This window comes from Neoarius graeffei, chromosome 27 (genome assembly GCF_027579695.1).
Source record: "Neoarius graeffei isolate fNeoGra1 chromosome 27, fNeoGra1.pri, whole genome shotgun sequence".
In the NCBI taxonomy this organism is placed as follows: domain Eukaryota; kingdom Metazoa; phylum Chordata; class Actinopteri; order Siluriformes; family Ariidae; genus Neoarius; species Neoarius graeffei.
Window position 1 is genome coordinate 39,365,752 of NC_083595.1, and position 22,102 is coordinate 39,387,853.

At 41.2% G+C, this 22,102-nt stretch overlaps 1 protein-coding gene across 2 annotated transcripts in view; it reads left to right on the forward strand.

Annotated features, from left to right (window-relative positions):
* Nucleotides 1–22,102, forward strand: part of map2k5 (mitogen-activated protein kinase kinase 5) — a 154,521-nt gene that overhangs the window by 26,286 nt on the left and 106,133 nt on the right. For both annotated transcript variants that reach the window (XM_060911120.1, XM_060911121.1), the window contains exons 4-8: nucleotides 8,096–8,165; nucleotides 10,931–10,971; nucleotides 11,691–11,758; nucleotides 12,396–12,444; nucleotides 18,947–19,011. In XM_060911120.1, the coding sequence (XP_060767103.1) occupies nucleotides 8,096–8,165; nucleotides 10,931–10,971; nucleotides 11,691–11,758; nucleotides 12,396–12,444; nucleotides 18,947–19,011 (293 nt within the window). The remainder of the gene's footprint in view (nucleotides 1–8,095; nucleotides 8,166–10,930; nucleotides 10,972–11,690; nucleotides 11,759–12,395; nucleotides 12,445–18,946; nucleotides 19,012–22,102) is intronic.

The window sequence follows — 22,102 nt, forward strand, 5'->3', positions numbered from 1 at the left end:
GCTTCTGAAATCAACTCCTCTCACGATTTTTGAAGGAATTTCACAAAACTTGGCCAAAGGCCGTGTTATATGACGGTAATACGCGTATTGCGGTTGGATTTCGTTTGTGAAAATTTTCACAAATTTCATGAGGGTGTACGTTCTTCTGAAATCAACTCCTCTTACAATTTGTGGAGGAATTTCACCAAACTTGGCAGAAGGCTTCGTTATATGACAGTTATACACACATTGAAATTTCATTTAATTTGGGCAAATTTTACCAGAGTTACGCCCTTGATTATTAAAAAACTTGTACTTTGGCAATTTCATCAAGGTGTGCTTGCTTTCTGAAATCAACGTCCCTCACAATTTTTATTATCCCCCGCTGGCCAAAAGGTCTGAAGGGGGATTGTGTCATGGTCCATCCCGGGAAGGGTACTCACCTTCTGAAATCAACTCCTCTCACAATTTTTGGAGGAATTTCACAAAACTTGACAGGATTCTTTATGTGTTGGTAATACGAATATTGCAATTTCGTTCAATTCAGTCACATTTTACCAGAGTTATGGCGTAGCTGCCAGCTGGGGATATTGTGCTGTCAGAGCACTCCTTGTTTTTTTTTTTCCAAACGTTACTATAAATGATTTACAATATCCAGCTGGATAAATCGGGCCCATCGTGTTTAAGAAATTCTGACTTTATGCCATTTTGGATTAATTCTACTCTTGTGAAATTCAGGAGTTTTGTGCCTCATACTTCATCAGAAATGTTGCAGTTTATGTTTTAAGGTCAAATAACCAAATTCATACCTCAGATATTTTGACAGTATGCGTCTACTTTTAGCAAGTACTAAAATTGTACAACCCCAATTCCAAAAAAAAGTTGGACCGCTGTGTTAAACGTAAATAAAAACAGAAGGCAATTATTTGCAAATCCTTTTTTGACCTATATTCAATTGAATGCAATAGGGACTCCCTAAAGTGAATGACGCATGAAATGGAATGACGAATGACAGCTAGTGATTTGAACAATAAATGGTCCCTTGTCATTCAGATTCTTATAAATGGAATAACGATTGAAATGTAGGTGGAATGACATGCTTTCAGCTCATGAAATGGAATGACATTGTTTCTAAGTGGAATGACATACTTTTAGGTTATGTTATCAGTGATATCACCTTTTACAAATGGAATGACAGCGTTTCCAGGTGGAATGACGTACTTTAAGCTAATGTTATCAGTGATATCCCCTTTTACAAATGGAATGACAGCGTTTTTAGGTGGAATGACATACTTTGAGGCAATGTTATCAGTGATATCACCTATAACCTAACCCTAACCCTAGAAACAATGTCATTCCATTTGTTAATTTGATATCACTGATAACATTGCCTCAAAGTATGTCATTCCACCTAGAAACCTTATCATTCCATTTGTAAAAGGTGATATCACTGACAACATTAGCTCAAAGTAAGTCAATACATATAGAAACCCTGTCATTCCATTTGTAAAAGCTGATATCCCACCAAGCACCCACTTATCTTATCCTAGGGAGGTCTAAAACTAAATATTTCAATCGTTATTCCATTTGTAAGAATCTGAATGACAAGGGACCATTTATTGTTCAAATTTACTACCTGTCATTCGTCATTCCATTTCATGCGTCATTCACTTTAGGGAGTCCTAATACAATACAAAGACAAGATATTTAATGTCAAACTGATAAGCTTTATTGTTTTTTTGTAAATATGAAATCATTATGAATTTGATGCCTGCAACACATTCTAAATAAAGTTGGGACAGGAGCAACAAAAGATTGGGAAAGTTAAGGAATGCTCAAAAAACACCTGTTTGGAATATTCTTCAGGTAAACAGGTTGATTGGAAAAGCTCAGTCATTCACAAGCAAGGATGGGGTGTGGTTCAACACTTTGTCCAACAGTTTAAGAACAATATTTCTCAGTGTACAATAGCAAGGAATTTGGGGATTTCACCATCTACAATCCATAATATCAAACAGTTCAGAGAATCCAGAGAAATCTCTGTACATAAGGGGCAAGGCCGCAAACCAACACTGAACACCTGTGACGTTTGATCCCTCAGGTGGCACTGCATTAAAAACCAGCATGTTTGTGTAAAGGATATTACTACATGGGCTCGGGAATACTTTGGAAAACAGTTTTTCATAAATGCAGTTCATCACTGTATCTACAATGCAAAATGAACGCCGTATATCAAAAACATCGGCAAATTCTCTGGGCCTGAGCTCATCCGAGATGGACTGACACAAAGTGGAAAAGTATACTGTGGTCTGACGAGGGCACATTTTTAAATTGTTTTTGGAAATCGTGACCGTTGTGCGCTCTAGGCTAAAGAGGAAAAGGACCATCCAGATTTTTACCAGCACAAAGTTCAAAAGCCAGCCTCTGTTGCCCCTTTTCCACCAAAGCAGTTCCAGGGCTGGTTCAGGGCCAGTGCTTAGTTTGGAACCGGGTTTTCTGTTTCCACTGACAAAGAACTGGCTCTGGGGCCAGAAAAAAACGGTTCCAGGCTAGCATCAACTCTCTGCTGGGCCAGAGGAAAGAACGGCTTACGTCAGCGGTGGGGCGGAGTTGTTAAGACCAACAACAATAACAAGACTGCGAAAGATCGCCATTTTTAAGCGACGAGAAGCAGCAGCTGTACAAACGCGAAGTCATTTATTATTATTATTGTTGCTGCTGCTGCTGCTTCTTCCGTGTTGTTTTTGCTTCGATATTCGCGCCAAGGTTTATGCAAACATAGCGACGTAACTGATGTATACAGCGACGTAATGGCGTGGCTTCCCTTAGCACCGCGAGCTATGGAAAAGCAAACTGGTTCTCAGCTGGCTCGCAAGTTGAACGAGTTGTGAACCAGCACCAGCACTGGCCCCAAACCAGCCCTGGAACTGATTTGGTGGAATAGGGGTAAGTGACGGTATGATGGTGTGTTAGTGCCCATGGCATGGGTAACTTGCACATCTGTGAAGGCAACATTAATACTGAAAGGTACATACAGGTTGTGGAGCAACATGTGCTGCCATCCAGATGACGTCTTTTTCAGGGACATCCCAGCAAGACAATGCCGAGCAACATTTCTGCACGTGTTACAACGTCGTGGCTTTGTAGTAAAAGAGAACAGGTGTTAAACTGGCCTGCCTGCCTCCCATTGAAAATGTGTGGTGCACTATGAAGCGCAAAATAAAACAGACACCAGACTGTTCTGTTGAGCAATTGATGCCGTATATCAGGCACGAACGGGAAAGAATTTCACATTCAGAACTTCAACAATTAGTGTCCTCATTTTCCAAACACTTACCGAGTGTTGTTAAAAGAAAAGGTGCTGTAGCACAGTGGTAAACATGCCCCTGTCCCAGTTCTTTTTGGAACGTGTTGCAGGCATCAAATTCAGAACAAGTGTATATTTACAAAAAGCAAGAAATTTTGAACATTGAATGTTTTGTCTTTGTATTGTATTCAATTAAATATAGGTTGAAAAGAATTTGCAAATCACTGTGTTCTGTTTTTATTTATGTCCCACTCTTTTTGGAATCTGGGTTAGTTGTCCTTGACCTATTTGGTGATCAAATTATCAGTTTCTCTTCTCCTTTCTTGCTGTTGTCCTTCCTGTTCTTCATGCCTTATTTTTTTCTGTCGTCTCTTGTGTCGTACTCTTCTTTTTATTTCTCCGTCTCGTCAGTGCTCAGACATTTATTTCCATTTCCACTTTTTTGCAAGATGCACAACAGCTTCCAAACCAGCGCTGCAGGTCTTCTGTTCTTTCTCCCAAGACATCTGAAAATAGGTCATCAAGTTCTGTAGAGTACTGACTATATTGCTGTAACACACTGATAACCTGTTGTGGTCCTGGAGATCTACTTTCCTCCAGAATTAATTTTCAGCCCTCATTCAAACACCTTGATAAAGTCTGTTTAAGATCGGGGGTCCATGAGGACGGAGCTGGGAAACTGCTCTCATGTCCCAGTTTTGCAGGAGTCCTCACACCTGTTAGACCTGTGTGGTAGAGGACAAATGTGTTTCTGTTCTATTGTAACATTAATTACAACATATTATTTCACACTCCAGCTTGTCATTTATATGGCCGTGTTAATGGATTGCTCCGATTTTGGTTAGTTTTTCCCCCAAATGTTAGTATTGTGTGTCAACATTATAATTTTTTTTTTTTTAAATATAGTGTCCGATTTACTGTGTTGATTTTTGAGCTCATACACTCTCTCACACACACACACACACACACACAGACACACGGCCATCCCTCCCCCGGCCATGTCCATCTGGATTTGTGGTTGCAGGAGGTTGATTGTGTGTGATCGGGGCCTGTGTCTGGGTACAAAGGTCTTGTGCTCGACAGAGAGGCGGGGCAGCCCGTCTCCGAGCCAGATGGTTCCATTAACATAAGCATCAATTGAAATGTCCTTTTGGCAGGAGGCATGGTGTGTGTTTGTGTGCGAACAGCAGAATGTTTATACCTTGTGTATGATACGTATGCACTGACTCAGGGTACATCCACACGACAACGGCAACGAGATGTTATTAAAAAAAAATCGCGTCCACATGGGCAACGGATCAGTAAAATATCAGGTACATATGGCAACGCTTGCTGAAAACGATGCAATACACATGCCACACCTCTAGGGGCGCTGTAAGACAGTCCCTTCGGAGACACCAGAACAATAGAAGTAGTAAGGACGCATGTGCATAAACTATTATGCGCAAGACTTCATATTAGCCACAAAGTCAGAAAAATCTGTTCATAAAATTACATTATAATGACCAAATACAATGAAAAATATTTTTCCAGTCTCACCTGTGAAAGGTAATCCCATGTGATCTCGTTTGGACGGCAAACCTGTTGGTACAGTTAAACGCAGCACATGAATGAGGCATCTTTATTCTCTGCTTTGACCCATCCAATATGGCGGCGAGGATGACGTATGATTCTACGCGGAAGGCGGCGTCTTTAATGGTCCGGAATAAATTGAATGCTACATGTTGATGGATTAATTTGTTCTTCTACGCCCTTTTTGAGGAATGTATTGTAGGACTTAAACCAACATCTGAAGAGGTGAGATCGCTCCTTTTTTTCCCTATTTTTGCTGGCGGGATTGACCTCTCTCTCTGCACCATTACACAATAAATATTCACAGTGAAAATATTTTGTAAGCGTGTTTCATGAACCAAGTTATAGGATTTGTTGACAACTCGCATCGAGTTCGTTGCACTTCTACCCGGCGTGAAGCACATGTGGTTGTGACGTCATCGTAAACAAATCCGTTCTACTCATCCAGACGACTTCGCAACAGCGCCGTTGCCAGATCTTTCCACTCTGGAACCCGTTCTCAAAAGATTTCGTTTTGGGGCACCCAAAACGCCGGTGCCTTGTGGACGCCAGGCCGAAACGATAAACAATTTTATCGGATTCACCTGAATCCTTTGCCGTGTGGACAGGGCCTCATTGGATCCCTTAAGAAGCACACTGGTACTAACATCTTTTTAAAGATCTTATTTTAAGCACATTTAAAATGCCTGTACTTTTTTTTACAAAATGAATATTTTAACATTTGCACAGGAAGCTGTTCATCTCTGTTTACTGGATCGGTCCGGTATATTTAAAGTTATGACAATTCTATTCTACTGTTTACTAAATTGGAACTCAATCCTTTGTTTTAGATAAAAGAAGTTAATTGTGACGCATGATGATAAAGGTATGTCAGTATATATGCATGAGATATTTATGGTAAGACCAAGGTAAACCTTTTTGGGCATACACTACCGTTCAAAAGTTTGGGGTCACCCAGACAATTTTGTGTTTTTCCATGAAAAGTCACACTTTTATTTCCCACCATAAGTTGTAAAATGAATAGAAAATATAGTCAAGACATTTTTCTGGCCATTTTGAGCATTTAATCGACCCCACAAATGTGATGCTCCAGAAACTCAATCTGCTCAAAGGAAGGTCAGTTTTATAGCTTCTCTAAAGAGCTCAACTGTTTTCAGCTGTGCTAACATGATTGTACAAGGGTTTTCTAATCATCCATTAGCCTTCTGAGGCAATGAGCAAACACATTGTACCATTAGAACACTGGAGTGAGAGTTGCTGGAAATGGGCCTCTATACACCTATGGAGATATTGCACCAAAAACCAGACATTTGCAGCTAGAATAGTCATTTACCACATTAGCAATGTATAGAGTGGATTTCTGATTAGTTTAAAGTGATCTTCATTGAAAAGAACAGTGCTTTTCTTTCAAAAATAAGGACATTTCAAAGTGACCCCAAACTTTTGAACAGTAGTGTAATTCTAAAAGATACATTTGCCACAAAAACAAGACCGCTTTTCACCCAGAGAACACTGTACCTACAGTGAAGCATGGTGGTGGCGGCATTCATCTGGGAGCAGGGCTCGTCAAGATGGATGGAGTCATGGATACCTCCAAATACCAATCTGTTTTGGCACCAAAGATGCAGGTCTCTTCTAGCATGATAACAATCCAAAGCACAAATCCAAGTCAGCAAAGGAATGGCTTCAGAAGAATATGAGCAGTTTTTTTTTTTTTTTTTAGAACGGCCCAGTCAGAGCCCAGATCTAAATCCGAAATTCGTGGAATGACTTGAAGACGGCTGTGCACAGGAAGTCCCTTCACACAGTTTGATAGATCTGGAACATTTTTGCAAGGAATCAAGATGTGCCATGTTGGTAGACTCTTACCCAGAAAGACTGAGTGCTGTATTCTGAGATGCGATCAAAAAGCTCTGGGACGGTTCCTGTTGCGAGTGAACGGAGCATGGCAAGGTCATGAGCGTGCAGCAGGGGTGAGCGGTAACTCTCATGAGTTTTATGTGTTGTATGATGTCATGCTGTCAACATCAGGACCCGTGTTGCACGCATTTTGTCTACAATGTGCACGTTGCGATTTTAACATGGAGCAGAGAACAAACGTCATTCTGTGGAATCGGCAACACAGACCCTTGAAATGTTTCAGCAAGCCTACAGCAATGAAGCAGTGAGCAATGATTGCTTCATTACCACGGGCTTGCTGAAGCATTTCAAGCGTCTCTGTTGCCGATCTTAAATTGTGCAAATCACAAATGCACATGCGCACGTTGTTACAAAACTGCATGTAACATGGGTCTCGGGATTGACCGCACGATGTCACATAGCATCCTGACTCATGACCGTGACCGCTCACTCCTGCTGCACACGTGTGACCTTTCTGCACACCGTTTGCTTGCATTAGGAAAAGTCCAGGTACTTTTTGATTGCAAAAGGTTAAACACACTTAAGCAACCAGATTATTGTTTTTCTAAACAATAATGTTTTTCCCTAAAGTGTTTCTATTTGTTGTTTTGCCGGTTGCTCGAGTGCATCAAAGCGATGATTTATCTTGGCCCTAAAACCTGTCGTTTTAACAGGGGTGTAGAGTTTTCATCTCATCTCATTATCTCTAGCCGCTTAATCCTTCTACAGGGTCGCAGGCAAGCTGGAGCCTATCCCAGCTGACTACGGGCGAAAGGCGGGGTACACCCTGGACAAGTCGCCAGGTCATCACAGGGCTGACACATAGACACAGACAACCATTCACACTCACATTCACACCTACGGTCAATTTAGAGTCACCAGTTAACCTAACCTGCATGTCTTTGGACTGTGGGGGAAACCGGAGCACCCGGAGGAAACCCACGCGGACACGGGGAGAACATGCAAACTCTGCACAGAAAGGCCCTCGCCGGCCACGGGGCTTGAACCCAGGACCTTCTTGCTGTGAGGCGACAGTGCTAACCACTACACCACCGTGCCGCCCGGTGTAGAGTTTTATATCTACTATATGAAATGTAAAAGCAGCAGACAATTTAAAAATGAAATTATAAAAGATGATCTGTGAATGAAAAGATGGCAGACATTGAAATAAACATCCAGTAAAACTCTAGTAAAATATGTTAAGTTAAAAATATGGCTTGCGCCCTCATTATTCAGAAGCGTGTAAAATAGCACTTGATCCAGCACATCTGATGACCATCAAGAACTGTCAAACCAAGTACTGTATAACCTGTGTGTGCATGTGTGTGTTTTCTACAGTACTGCAATACAGTGATGGAGCAGCGCATGAATGGACTCCTACCTGAGCCACTACAGATTTTTCCTCGAGGTTAGTGAACTGTATGTGTGTGTGTGTGTGTGTGTGTGTTTGTGTGTGTGTGTGTTTCTGTGTTTGTTTCTCTGTTTGTGTTTGTGTGCGTTTGTTTTTCTGTGTGTGTGTTTGTTTCTCTGTGTGTGTGTGTGTTTCTCTGTGTGTGTGTGTGTTTCTCTGTGTGTGTGTGTGTTTCTCTGTGTGTGTGTGTGTGTGTGTGTGTGTGTGTGTGTGTGTGTGTGTGTGTGTGTGTGTGTTTGTTTCTCTGTGTGTGTGTGTTTGTTTCTGTGTGTGTGTTTCTCTCTGTGTGTGTGTGTGTGTGTGTGTGTGTGTTTCTCTGTGTGTTTCTCTGTGCTTCTCTGTGTGTGCGCGTGTGTGTTTGTGTCTGTGTGTGTTTCGGTGTGTGTTTGTTTGTGTCTGTGTGTTTCAGTGTGTGTTTGTTTGTGTCTCTGTGTGTGTGTGTTTCAGTGTGTGTTTGTGTTTCAGTGTGTGTGTGTGAGAGTGAGTTTCTGTCTGTGTGTGTTTTCTGTGTTTTGTTTCTGTGTTTTGTTTGCGTGTGTGTGTCTGCTCGGTTGTGTGTGTGTCTGCTCGGTTGTGTGTGTGTCTGCTCGGTTGTGTGTGTGTGTGTGTCTATCTGTCTGTCTGTGTCATTCCCAAGGATTTCCTGTTCAACCTGAAAGAGTCTCCCTTGTTGAATCTGTTCTTTTCAGCTCTTTCCTACAGCAGTCCGTGTCGTCTGGGCGATTTGCTGCTTTCAGAGACTAATTTAAAAATAGCACTTAGGCCCACTTTACACGAGGACGGTCTGAAACAAAAACGCAAAAGTCCGTTTTCGTTCTCACTTTTTTCCGCGTCTACACGACCGTTTTCAAGGAGGAAATCTGCGTCTATACGGTGACGCATAAATGTGTGGAATTCAATTGGATGTGCATGCCGGGCGGCTAGGTGGTGCTGTGAAAGACCTCCGCTATGTCTGCACGCATGCGCAACGTCTTCCGTCTTGTCTGATCTGCACATCTGCGCCGCGAAAACTTTGACTACTCTGGCTATGGTAAGTAAGAAAGTAAGTAAAAAAGTAAGAGCATACTGTACTATACCCGCCTCTGTTCATTAACGGTATATGTGCAGATTCGGTATAGATGTTCGAAGGACTCCTGGACGTTTATTAAAGCTGCCAGAGCAGCTTGAAGGTCCGTTGGATCGACGTAATCAGACATGCTCTTACTTTTTTACTTACTTTCTTACTTCCCGGGCTGGCATGTACAGTATATGACATATGTATGACGTAAACGCGGACCCGACGTGAGCAGAGTTTCGCGTATTGGGTAGTTTAGACGGATATGCAACGGGGGCTGTTTTTAACTTATCCACTCTGGAAGGCGTTTTCAATTTTTTCCGTTTTTCAGCCTCGGAAACGCCGTCCCCGTGTAGACGAAAGGCACTTCCGATAAAATATTTAGTCGTTTTTACCCGACAGCGTCCTCGTGTAAACGGGCCCTTAATTTCACCCAAAAGCCAAAAAGTTTGGTTTCTCATTTTCCAGGCTAGGTGTAGCACGCAGTCTTGTTTGTTTAAAAACTTTTCCACGTCATGTCTCTGCAGTGAGAGGCATTTTAACAGGGAGTTTGACAGACTTTTCAAAGTGCCATCAGAATTCACTGATCAAGAGAAAGTGTTTTCAGTCTGGAGACTCTTTACACTGGATGATGATTTTCTAGAACATAAAGATAGTCAGTTTGTTGGGCTACAGGTCTCTTCTGGTTTTTTTTTCAATACGTAATGTTGATGACACTAAAATGTTTCCACCTTCCACGTATTTCCCTTAGTTGTAGGTTTTATAGTAATAACACACACACATTCTTCATGGTTTTGAGCTTTCATCAGTGGACAAATGTTAATTTCATTAACTCGCACACGGACAGGTAAATGTGCTAAACCCCAGTAAGTGGTAATTAGTGGTAGAAGGTAATGTAACAATTTATGGCAAGCTAAGGGTGTGGCCATAGTCCTCTTCTTCTCCTGATACAGGTACATCATCTTGTTACCAAGTCATTGGTGAACGTTTTGTTGATGAGCTGTGTTGTTCCATCCTCTCATTGTACGTAAAAATATCATTCTGGCTCGCGTCTTTTTTTTTTTTTCCCTCTTCATATGTATAACTATGAGGTGATGACAGATGTTATATGATGATTGTGCACTCCACTTCCTTTTATTTCATCAGTTTTACTTCATGTTCCTGATTATGAGATGATCATCTCTCATTAGTGCTAATAAAAGCTAATAGTCCCGACAAAAAAATGTGTTTGTCCCAGGCGACCAGGCTACTGATTTGTCCACCCCTGGAGATTGGGTTTGAGAGCCTGAATTGCAGTAACAGCGAAACGCCAGTTTATAGTCTATACAAGCCCTTAACATAAAATTAGCCTAAAATGTCTCCAAGGCTTTAAGCAATACATTTGTAATCGTTCGTGTAATAACTTTCAGAGGTAGCTTTCAGAGGTTTTAAACACGTCCTATCCCTTGTTCCTGTTTTTTCCCCCGTCGTGCACATTTCTTTACATGTTTCTCCTAAATTGGTGCCAATTTCATCTGAACAATCTGAATTACTTTTCTCATCGAGTGAATAATGTAGCAACTCAGAAAAATCAGTGGCATTCCTCTTTAATTATTTTAACTTTTCCCTCGGCCCCATTTTCAGTCCAAGGTATTTCGAATATTCCTTTATTGCGTCTCTTTCTTTGGCCCCGATGTGCTTTTACAATCCAGACCAATTACTTTTGCAGCCGGGAAGACTCCTGGGAACCGGAACATCCACGGCCTCAAGGTAGGCATACCCCTGATTGTTTCTGAAACGTCACGTCCTGCTGCGTACCACTTATCGAAATGTCAATTGAAGTCGAGACATTTGTGCTTCATGTCGCTTATTTTACATTTTCATCTCTTCTTTCGCCCTCCAAGAGACTTAGAAGCGTCGGGCTTCCTCTCTCTCATTCCTTTCCTCATCTTTCAGTCATGAGTCATGAATGTGTCGCTTTCATATATTTTATATGATGTATATTTTTGTCCCAGACAAATCACAGCCCAGCATTTAGTTTTGTACTAAATCTTTGTAATCCCTTTTTTTTTTTTTTGTCCTTTGTTTTAATCCAAAGTTAATTGGCTTTAAACCGTCGTGGAAGCTGTATACATTTAAATGTTCCTAATTAACAAGTGGATCGCTGCTTTGCTGGACTAGTCACCATGACCTAAAGACCTCAATTAAGCTAGTTATTTTTAGTCACTTTCTTTTTCTCTTTTTTTTTTTAATTGGTCCCGATTGGTGAGATGTAGATCTAAGAACAAGTAGTCTTGTTAAGCTTCCTTTTGAATGACACACAAAGGACGTCACGTTGGTTTGTAATTATTCTTTTTCAGTCTTTAATTTTGCACCACTGTCTCCGCCTTTCCCTCTCTTTAATTTTCTTTGCCCCAGTGACCTGTGGATTCGTTGTTGATTTTCATCACTATTATCCGACCGCGTTGATGGTCTTTGTCTCCGTTTAGGTGAACACACGCCACGGCTCATCCAGCAGCCGAGGATCCTCTCCTGCCGAGTCTCTGTCCAACAACAGGTGAGTCGACCTGTGGGTGCGCGGGAACGGTGTACACCATCAATCTTTTGACTGAAAATTTGTTATCCGTTTACTTTTTCATTTTACCATTTCATTCGTCTGAGCAAACAAAGAGCTACAGATCTTAAAGACAGCTTGTGCATTCTGGAGAAACATTTGTCCAGGTTTAAATTGAACCTGGGTACAAATAAAAACTAGTGATCCAAGCTCTACTTTTACAAATGAGCTCTCATTAAGTACCTCAAGGCTATGTGGTGCTTTATTTTGCCTATTATGACCACATCTAGACTTGCTTTATTCACTCGGAGTCTAAGAAAGCCTGGTGTGTTTTCCCACTCGAGTGCGCCTGACTCAATTAAGCAGCCAGTTATTAGCTTCCTTACAAGATGACTCAGGTGAGCTGGGGCAGGGAACATGATACTTATAAAGAAGCACATTGATCTAGATTAATATACACCTGGGATCTGGCTTCACCACGCAGATTTGGCGTAAATGAATTCAAATTATATTAGTGTGAATGGGAGCTCTTCATTAAACTTGTATTTACTTGGTGTAATCGGTCTTGTAGAGAAATTGTTGAATAGAAAGTGGAAAAGATGTTCTAGCGTTACATATTGTACGCATTTCTGTTTAACAGTTTAAAGAAATCCTCGGCAGAGCTGAAAAAGATACTGACCAATGGCCAGGTACTGAAATCCTATATTCTCTTTATGGTATCAGTATATTGTTTTGATGAACATGATTGACAGCTTTTCCTGAAACCTTTACTGATCCAAAGTGCAGTTTTTCAGTGTGCTGTTTCACTATATACACGTGTGTTAGTGAGTTGTTAAAATTGTCCTCCAGCGTCTTCGTCGCTTTTGACCGCATCATGTACACAGGATCTAAGCCATGGTTAAGCTATCGGGCTACTGTTCAGGAATTTTAAATCCCAGCATCACTCAGCTGCTGCGATTTGATCTTTGAGTCCGGTCCTTAATCCCTTGACTGCTTGACTGTTTCAGTTCTAAGGTTTAAAATTATTCTTAGTCTCGGTTTCGTTATATTCAGAAACAAGGATGCTCTGTTTGTTGAAAATAACATGAAATGCACACATTATCCATTGGTATAACGGGTATTTATTCTATCCACGCTCACTGGATATGAGCAATCATGTGCTTTGATTGGCTTCTCTACTACCAGGCTATCAGCTCATATACCGTGAGTAGAGAAAAACAAAATGGCGGAGCGTGTTGCTGAACCAACTGAAGATGAAATAAAAAAACTACTCGAAAGTAAAACCCCAAAAATACAAAAAAAAGCAACAAAATATGTAATAAAAGTATTTAATGGGAAGAATGTATTTTTTTTATTTTTCAAGAATTATTATTATTATTATTATTATTATTATTAACACAGTCATTTCTGCTTAGAATGTAAACAAACTGGCAAAATAACAGGAGCAATTTATGAAAAATGTTGTTAATAATAATAATAATAATAATAATAATTTATTATTATTATAGAATGTGTTTTATTCTATCCACATTCACTGGATTTTGAGAAATTGAGCATTTTTATTTTTTGCAAATTTGATAAATAAAAAAAAATTAAAAAACAAACAAAACTTTGTACAAAACATCTTACAAAATCATTTCTGCTTAGAATGTAAACAACCTGGCAAAATAAGGTATCCATAATTTAGGTTAATTTATCCAAATTATACATATGTATTTATGATATATGCCTACACAACAACTATGCTTTATTTATATAATAGGAGGGAGAGCAAGCCCCAAACCATCCTAAATTATTATTATTATTATTATTATTATTATTATTATTATTATTAAATTGTAGAAGTCTGGGAGGCTTGCTCCTCATACAGTTATCAACTTGGGGCCAATTTACCATGTTTTAAATCTGAATTTCTTGCGTTTGCTTACCTCAAAGTGTCCGCAGATCATGCACAGATCATGCCATTATATCCACAGTTTTTTGCCAAGTCTCACACAGGTTTCTTTCAAGTCTACTGTTGGGCCAATAAATCATAAATAAAACAGCTCAGATTTGTTTGTTTAAGTCGTTTGCCACTCCACTTTATTCTCGTGGGTTCACGTACCGCTGCCGTTATTTCCCCTAATCACGAGTTTGTTGGTCTTCCAAAATGGCGCAGGGTCTGTTTACTTCTGGTTTCGGGTGACGTCAGTGAAAGGGGTCTATATGAGCTGATAGCCTAGTAGTAGAGTAGCCAATCAGAGCGCGCGATTGCTCAGATCCAGTGAATGTAGATAGAATAATAATAATAATAAGTGTTGCCAGGCAAAACAAACCTCGCTCGGTAGCACTTATGATGAATATGAAAGAAGATATTGCGAGAAAAAAATAGGTACCCTATGTGTACATGCGGCTACTGCTTATAAATAAAATTTTCTGATCCCGTGTTCATACAGTAAATATAACACACATATATATATATATATATATATATATATATATATATATATTTACTCTATGAGGCAGTAGCCACAAAAATGAACAAATTAAAAATCACAGAAGTGAAATATACCAAGTGTCTGTACTTTTATATTATTCTACTCTTGCCTCTTACAGTTTTCAAAACCGAAACCTCCGAACCGAGGCTGACATACACACGCTGTCGCCATGACTGAAACGCGACACCTTTTTTTTTTTTTTTCTCTACTCACGGTATATGAGCTTATAGCCTAGTAGTCGTGTAGCCAATCAGAGCGCACGATTGTTCATATCCAGTGAAAGTGGATAGAATAATTTGAGATACCCTACAGGAATAGCAGTGTGTGCTCTACTTGGCACGTGACATGACGTGTGTGCTACTGACTGCTGTGTGTGTGAGTCAATAGAGTCTTCTTGATTGCCTATCGAAAAGCAGTTCACATCCTTTTTCCTCCGTGGTCCATTTGAGATCTTTATCTTGACGTACTGTTATTGGTATTATCTATATTCTGCTGGTCGGAGCGTCTCCTCTCTCGCCAGCAGCACAGCAGTGTCACCGTGAAGACGCCAGTGTCGGATAGACAATTAAGTGAATCAGGCTCCATATGACACCTGTAACAAGCAGGGGAGCTGTAGCCTCTCGTACCACACACACACCTAATCAATGGACCTTTACTGGAGTCAGTGCCATATTTCCCAGTTAAAATGAGGCTTGACAGTAAGGCATTCACTTAGGTTTGGCCTCAGCTGTGTGGGGAAAATACTTGTTTCACACTATCAGTGGTTATTGACATGCTGTCACCCTGATCACACAATCAGACCAAACGTCACTTAAAGGGGTGTATGCACGTAAATACATACAGTCCCTAAACCTGAATGAGATGATGGATCGGAACGTGTGACTGACAGGGGGTTTATTGTTGCCCAGGTGTGCCCTGTTAAAACGATTGTTTAAACGATTAATAGCTCTGAATGGTGAAATGGTGAAGAAAAGCACGTGATTTTAAAAAAGATAAACCAGCAGAAGGACCAGTGATAGGGTGTTCACACGGCACATATTTGCATCGATGCTGCACCGATGTATTTTGTTGCGATATATCTTACACCGGTGTAAATTTTGCGCAGCGTTCACACGTCACAACCCTGCTTACTAGAGAGAAGCGTGTTAGCACCGGTACAGCCCCACTTGCGGTCACACAGCAGTTTCTGCGACCGTGCAATAGTAACAAAAACTTTATTACTATCATTTTATAAAGTTTTGATATCATTTCCTTTTATTACTATCATTTCGTATCATTATTACTATCATTTGCGATAGTAATAATGCGGAAATGAAATATGCGCATGCTTGAAAATGTACTTCCTTTTCCCAGTTGTCATGGCATCACCAAGCGCCGGGAAAACAACGTGGATGAAGACACCAGTGTTGCCAGATATTGCTGATGTTTTCCAGCCCAAAATATGTTCAAATCCGCCAAAATGCACTTAAAACCGCCCAATCTGGCAACACTGGAAGACACGCAGTTCTGTTGTTGTTGATATTCGCCATTTTGGAAGCGCAAAATACCAGGATGCAAATTATGCAATGCCCGTATGTAATCAACTCTCCTCACGCGTAGCGAGTCTACCCCTGTAGCGTTCAGACGTCCCATTTTATATCGGTGCTGCCCCGCAAACTAGCATTTACTCCGGAGTAAATTTCTCCCTCCCGAGCAGGGTTAGATTTGCACCGGTTTAAGCAGCTTTCAGGGGTTACACCGGTATAACTTTGTACCGTGTGAACGCTCTACCGGGGCAGCCCCGGTGCTACACCGGAGTAAAAGTTGCCGTGTGAACACCCCTTGAGACGTCTCGCTGAAAACCTGAGAGGGAAAATCAACCAGAGCCTTTGCACAAGCACTGGGCATAGCCAGTACGTACAACCATTTGGAATGTCCTGATAAAGAAAGCGAGCATTGGTGTACTATCAATTAGACATCGAACAGGTCAGCCAAATCTTCCCACAGCACTGTGCGAGCGTTTCTGCTTCGAAACAACCCATGCACATTAGGGGTGTGTTCAAAATATCGATACAGGGATACATCGTCGCAGGCCTCTTCACGATACACGCATCGATACGGAGGCGTCGGTATAGATATTTCACGTGCAACAAACAATTAGTTTATCAAGTTTCTGAAAACTGCATCTGACAACTGCTCCTTGTTATGCAATGCGCATTTCGACCACACAAGGCGGTAGCGCCGTAAGCGGCAGCGCTGCTAACAGTAGAAGAAGTGAACACACACACAACACACAACATGGACGAAGACGGTGAAGAGAAAATATTTTCGGCCCCAGCCAAATTCAAGGCACGGATTTGAGATGTTTTTTGCACTACAGCCTTGTTAAGGTCATGTTTTACATGCACTACAGTGTAACTGTTGCTCTACAGCAAAATAAAAAATGACATTTGGGTATTGAGGTTTTTCACCCACGTGACCAAGTCATGTGATGCATCGTTAGGCTGCCATTTTGGACGTCACGGCTCGAATCAGTTTGAATGCGAGGAAGGCGACAAACGAGAAACATAAAAGAAAAAGGAGCAAGATGCAGAAAACACCTTCACTATCCAGCGACGTAGGGCATTTACAGGGCGAGCAGAGGGAGAGGTATTTGCAAAAATTGAGGTTAGCAGGCTTAGAGAACGACGTTTACCTGCTTCCACCAGGATTGTTCACTGACGTACGGAAGTACACGAAGCCCTCGTCTTTACCTGACTTCGGCCCACATGATCTGTATACCTATGTCGTTAAAAACCCATCGCCATACACAGGTATTGATCTGAAAGCGTATTAGAGTTTGGATGCCTACAAATATTTTGTGTCAGGCTGGGTAACATGCCTACATCAGTGGGTCGTCCCTGGAGCCGGTGGTCGCCATCTTATTACAGCTAAGGTTTGTTCACATTTTCATTTACTTTCGGTCCTCAGGATAAACAAAATGTTATTAAATGTCATTGAAATAACTTCTTAGTCTGTTGAGACATGGCCCGTTATAAATTTGCTGTTACCAGGCAATGACCAAGAACTGTATTATTAGGGTCGGTGTCTGTGTTGTAGCAGTGTACTAGCAGCTAGCTGTTAGCACTAGCTAATGTCAACAACATAGTAGCTGGTATGTTACTGTAGCAATGTTTACGTTCAGTCATTTGGATGACTGTTAAAACCTTTCAGTCTCAAGTTTTTCCTTTACTGTATTTACTAGTTTACTGTAATTATGATCCGGCAGCTATTTACACCGGATCCAGTGTAAATAGCTGCCGGAGCACGCTCCGGCTTGCTCCCCCTCAAATTAAGCAGCGCGGTCTGGCTTGCTTAATTAAGCAAGCCGGAGCGCGCTGCTTAATTTGAGGGGGAGCAAGCCGGAGCGCGCTCTGGAACCTCGGCCGGAGCACTCCGGGAGCAAGCCGGAGCGCGCTGCTTAATTTGAGGGGGAGCAAGCCGGATCGCGCTGTTTAATTTGAGGGGGAGCAAGCCCGAGCGCGCTGCTTAATTTGAGGGGGAGCAAGCTGGAGCGCACTGCTTAATTTGAGGGGGAGCAAGCCGGAGCGCGCTGCTTAATTTGAGGGGGAGCAAGCCAGAGCGCACTGCTTAATTTGAGGGGGAGCAAGCCAGAGCACGCTCCAGAACCTCAGCCGGAGCACTCCGGGAGCAAGCCGGAGCGCGCTGCTTAATTTGAGGGGGAGCAAGCCGGAGCGCGCTCCGGCAGCTATTTACACTGGATCCGGTGTAAATAGCTGCCGGATCATAATTACAGTAAACTAGTAAATACAGTAAAGGAAAAACTTGAGACTGAAAGGTTTTAACAGTCATCCAAATGACTGAACGTAAACATTGCTACAGTAACATACCAGCTACTATGTTGTTGACATTAGCTAGCTTGACCTTCAAAATGGCGGACACCGGGGCGTCACGTGACCCTGTGACGTCAGGTGAAATACCTCAATACATATGTCTGTTTTCTTAAAAATGTATGTTAAGTAATGTGAAATATCGGGATACGTATCGCCTTGAAGACCATGTATCGGGATGCACACGTATCGTATCATGACCCCTGTATCGTGATGTGTATCGTATCGCGAGGTTGTTGGCAATACCCACCCCTAATGCACATCGACCAGACCTTGGTTCGTTAATTGTGCGAACGTTTAGCATTGACATTCTTAATATAGACCTTCAATTAACTGCCATAGATGTTTCATGTTCAGACGTAGCCCAGAAATCTGTGTTGGTTCAAGGAGATGGTTCGCATTTTGTATGTGTGTGTCGGAGTAGAAGGAGGTCAGTGTGTGTATCTTTCCAGTAGAGGACAAATTTCTCCCTGTAGCCTGCTGGTGTCAGCAGGGGGGCCAAACTGTTTCATACATGTTTTGACAGCCTTTGTCAGAGTTAAGCAAGACAGCACAGGTAAACAAATGGTCGTTAGAGTTGCCATCTCTCCCACCCCCAAACGTGTCCTTTTCTAAATTGGACAGCAAATGTTGTTATTGATCCTGCTCCCGCTTTGCTGCTCCTCTTGAAATGACCCGAGAGTCGAACCCGTTGTTTATGGCCTGCGGTTGCCTTTTTTTTTTTTTTTTCCCTCCCCCCAAATATTTCTGTTCCCTAGTGACATCTTTCTATTTTATGGTTGTGTGTCCTTTCTCCTTTCTGTACCTATCTTTCATTCCTTCTCTCTCCTTTTTTAATCTACAAGATAAATGAACAAGACATCCAGTACCAGGAGCAGCTCGGCCATGGAAACGGAGGAACCGTATACAAGTGAGTCCTCTTCACCTCTTCTTTACCTTGAATTTTAATTGGACTCATCACGCACTTATCTCTTCACTGGCCATTCCAATTCAATGAAGTCGCTATAAATACGGTATAATTGAAGCAAAAGGACACGTACTGTATCTTGCTTAGTTGTGTTTTCTCATCTTGTGTGCACATACTCACTCAATAGTCCAGCGCCCACTCAGCCTGCTCAAAGCCGCTGACAGGCAGCTGGGGCCGGGATGATTATTTATTTTATAAAGTGAAGGTTGCCAAATGCGGGTAATATCGATTTTTGGCGCTAAGGAATGAAATTGATTCAGCTTGACTCCTGCGAAGCCGATTTCTATTTCCCGAATGATCTATTGCTACCGAGCAGATAACATGACAGGACACCTAGTCACCGCTATCAGCTGAAATGCTCCGAGATTCCGAACCCGAACTAATTTATTTTATTTATGATGGATACTGTAGATTAATATAAATATGACCATTCATCATTCAGCTGAACTCATTTGATTGGAATAAAATGAAAATGATTAACGTAGAGTCTGTAATATATTCACGTATAATAAAAGAATTATTCCACGAAATCGAGTCGTACACGAGCTGATAGCCGACGAGGCGTAGCGCCTCGTCGGCTATCAGCTCGTGTACGACTCGATTTCGTGGAATAATTCTTTGATTATATCCACAATCGCTGGATTTTGCGAAACAGCGTTTTTATATTTTTTGCAAATTCGATCAATAAAAACTTTATACAAAACATCCGACAATCATTTCCACTTAGGTGGATTCCTTAAAACCCATCGATGGCTGCAGGAATTCACTTTCGTGTTGTTTTTTGTCGAAAGTGCCATCTTGCTGTCGTACCGAGCTATAGAATAGCTTTAGCGATTTATTTAATTCTTCCTTGGACATTTCAGTTATGTCATTTTTTCAAACTTATTTAAACTTTTGAAACAATCTTAAAAAAAAAAAATCAACAAATTTTAATGCTTAAAGTGCCATTCCACCATTGGATGTATTCTTTGGCATAAAATACAATATATTTTATGACAACATGACTAGACAGAGAAATCTTTTAGCTTCAAAATGATATATCAAACATAATTTTTTGACAACGACAAGTATATTAATTTTGCGACCAAAGTCACCTACCCTTTTAATTTCCGCGTGGTAGTGAAACGTGATGTCATCGACAGGTTCCCCTTCTTGTGTACCACGTGTCGGTCTATTTTTAGACCAGGAAACCCCCAAAGTGAGAGAGTCATTTCTCCTCGTATATGGGGGCCAAAAAAAATTGCGAAAAATTGAGTTAATCTTTCAGTTAGCTAGATTTATTGGTATTAGCTAGATTTATTGGTATTATTTTAATCGCGTTCTATCTGCCATTGCTGATAATATGTGCCACGTCATACGTCACGTGGTACACAAGAAGGGGAACCTGCCGATGACATCACGCGCAGAAATTAAAAGGGTAGGTGACTTTGGTCACAAAATTAATATACTTGTCGTTGTCAAAAAATTATGTTTGATATATCATTTTGAAGCTAAAAGATTTCTCTATCTAGTGATACCATTTATATATGTTGTCAAAATATATTGTATTTTATGCCAAAGAATACATCCAATGGTGGAATGGCACTTTAAGGATCAAGAATGGAAGCAAACCGGCGAAACGACAGGAGCAATTTGTGAAAAATGCGATCGTAATTCTTGAAAAATAAAAAGCTACGTTCTTACCATCAAATATTTTATTCCAAATTTTGTCGCTTTTTTTTTTTTTGTAGTTTTTGGGGTTTTGTTTTCGAGTAGAGTTTTATTTCGTCCTCGGTTGGTTCAGCAACACGCCGCCATTTTGTTTTTATCTACTTAGGGTATATGAGCCGATAGCCTAGTAGTAGAGCAGTCAATCAGAGCGTGCGATTGTTCATATCCGGTGAATGTGGATTATAATAAAATAAGATGGATGTTATGAAGAAAGACGGGGGAGATGATCGGTTTTGAATTCATTTGATATCAGTAATTTGGGCGTATATTCTGAAAATTGTGGTATTTGAAAGTCAGGGCTGGATTATAGAATGGCATGGCACTGGATCAGAAAGATGGTGGAAAATGTTCCAGTTTGTTTTGGATTGATTGATTTGATTGATTGAAAAGTTGACGGTGCAACCTGAGCTAGTCAGAAAATTCATCCACTCCATTATTGTCCCTATGCCAGAAAATACTGAACTGGGTTTTTTTTTCTTCCTTTTTTTTTTCTTCTTATTCAATTATAAATGTTATTAACATGAGAAAGCTGGTATTGCTTGACCCATTTGATGTGGACCTGCTGATTAGCATACTGCGCCAACTTCAGCTCCAGGACTCGGAGGTTCTTTTTTTTTTTTAAAGAGATTTTTTTGGGCTTTTTGCACCTTTATTGGATAGGACAGTGTAGAGACAGGAAATGAGCGGGAGAGAGAGAGACGGGGAGGGATCGGGAAATGACCTCGGGCCGGAATCGAACCCGGGTCCCCGGATTTATTAGCCTAGTAAACTAGACCCACCCGCCTAGCGGCCAAAAATATTTTTCCCTAGCGAGTGGGTCTAGCCTCGCACCATATAAACAAAAACACCCCGGGCATCAAATCGTGCCCGCCAATCACAACGCAAGGTTTTTGTTTGGATTCTTTGGGTGGGCTTTTGCAGGAGTGACGACAAGGCTGCGCGACGCTGGAGAAAGCACAACAGGAAAGATGGCTACGGCTAGTGAACAGCGCGCGTTTGACTCTGCTTTGGAATCAGTTTTAGAAGAATTAGACTTGGAGTTTTCGTTGAAACATGAGCAGGAAGAGGCTCTCCGCTCATTCCTTTTCAAGAAGGGCGTTTTCGCTGTTTTGCCGACCGGCTACGGCAAAAGTCTGATCTACCAGCTGGCTCCGCTCGTAGCCAAAAGGATGGGGCTAGTTTGTGCAGTACGAAGAATTAATAAACAGCTTTGAAACATTTACTTTTTGATTGTTTCTTATTTTCCCGTTATTTTAAATTTAAGGGAAATTATTTTACCAAACACCACTAAATAAAACCTCTCAAAAACAGTTTAAGCAAACAC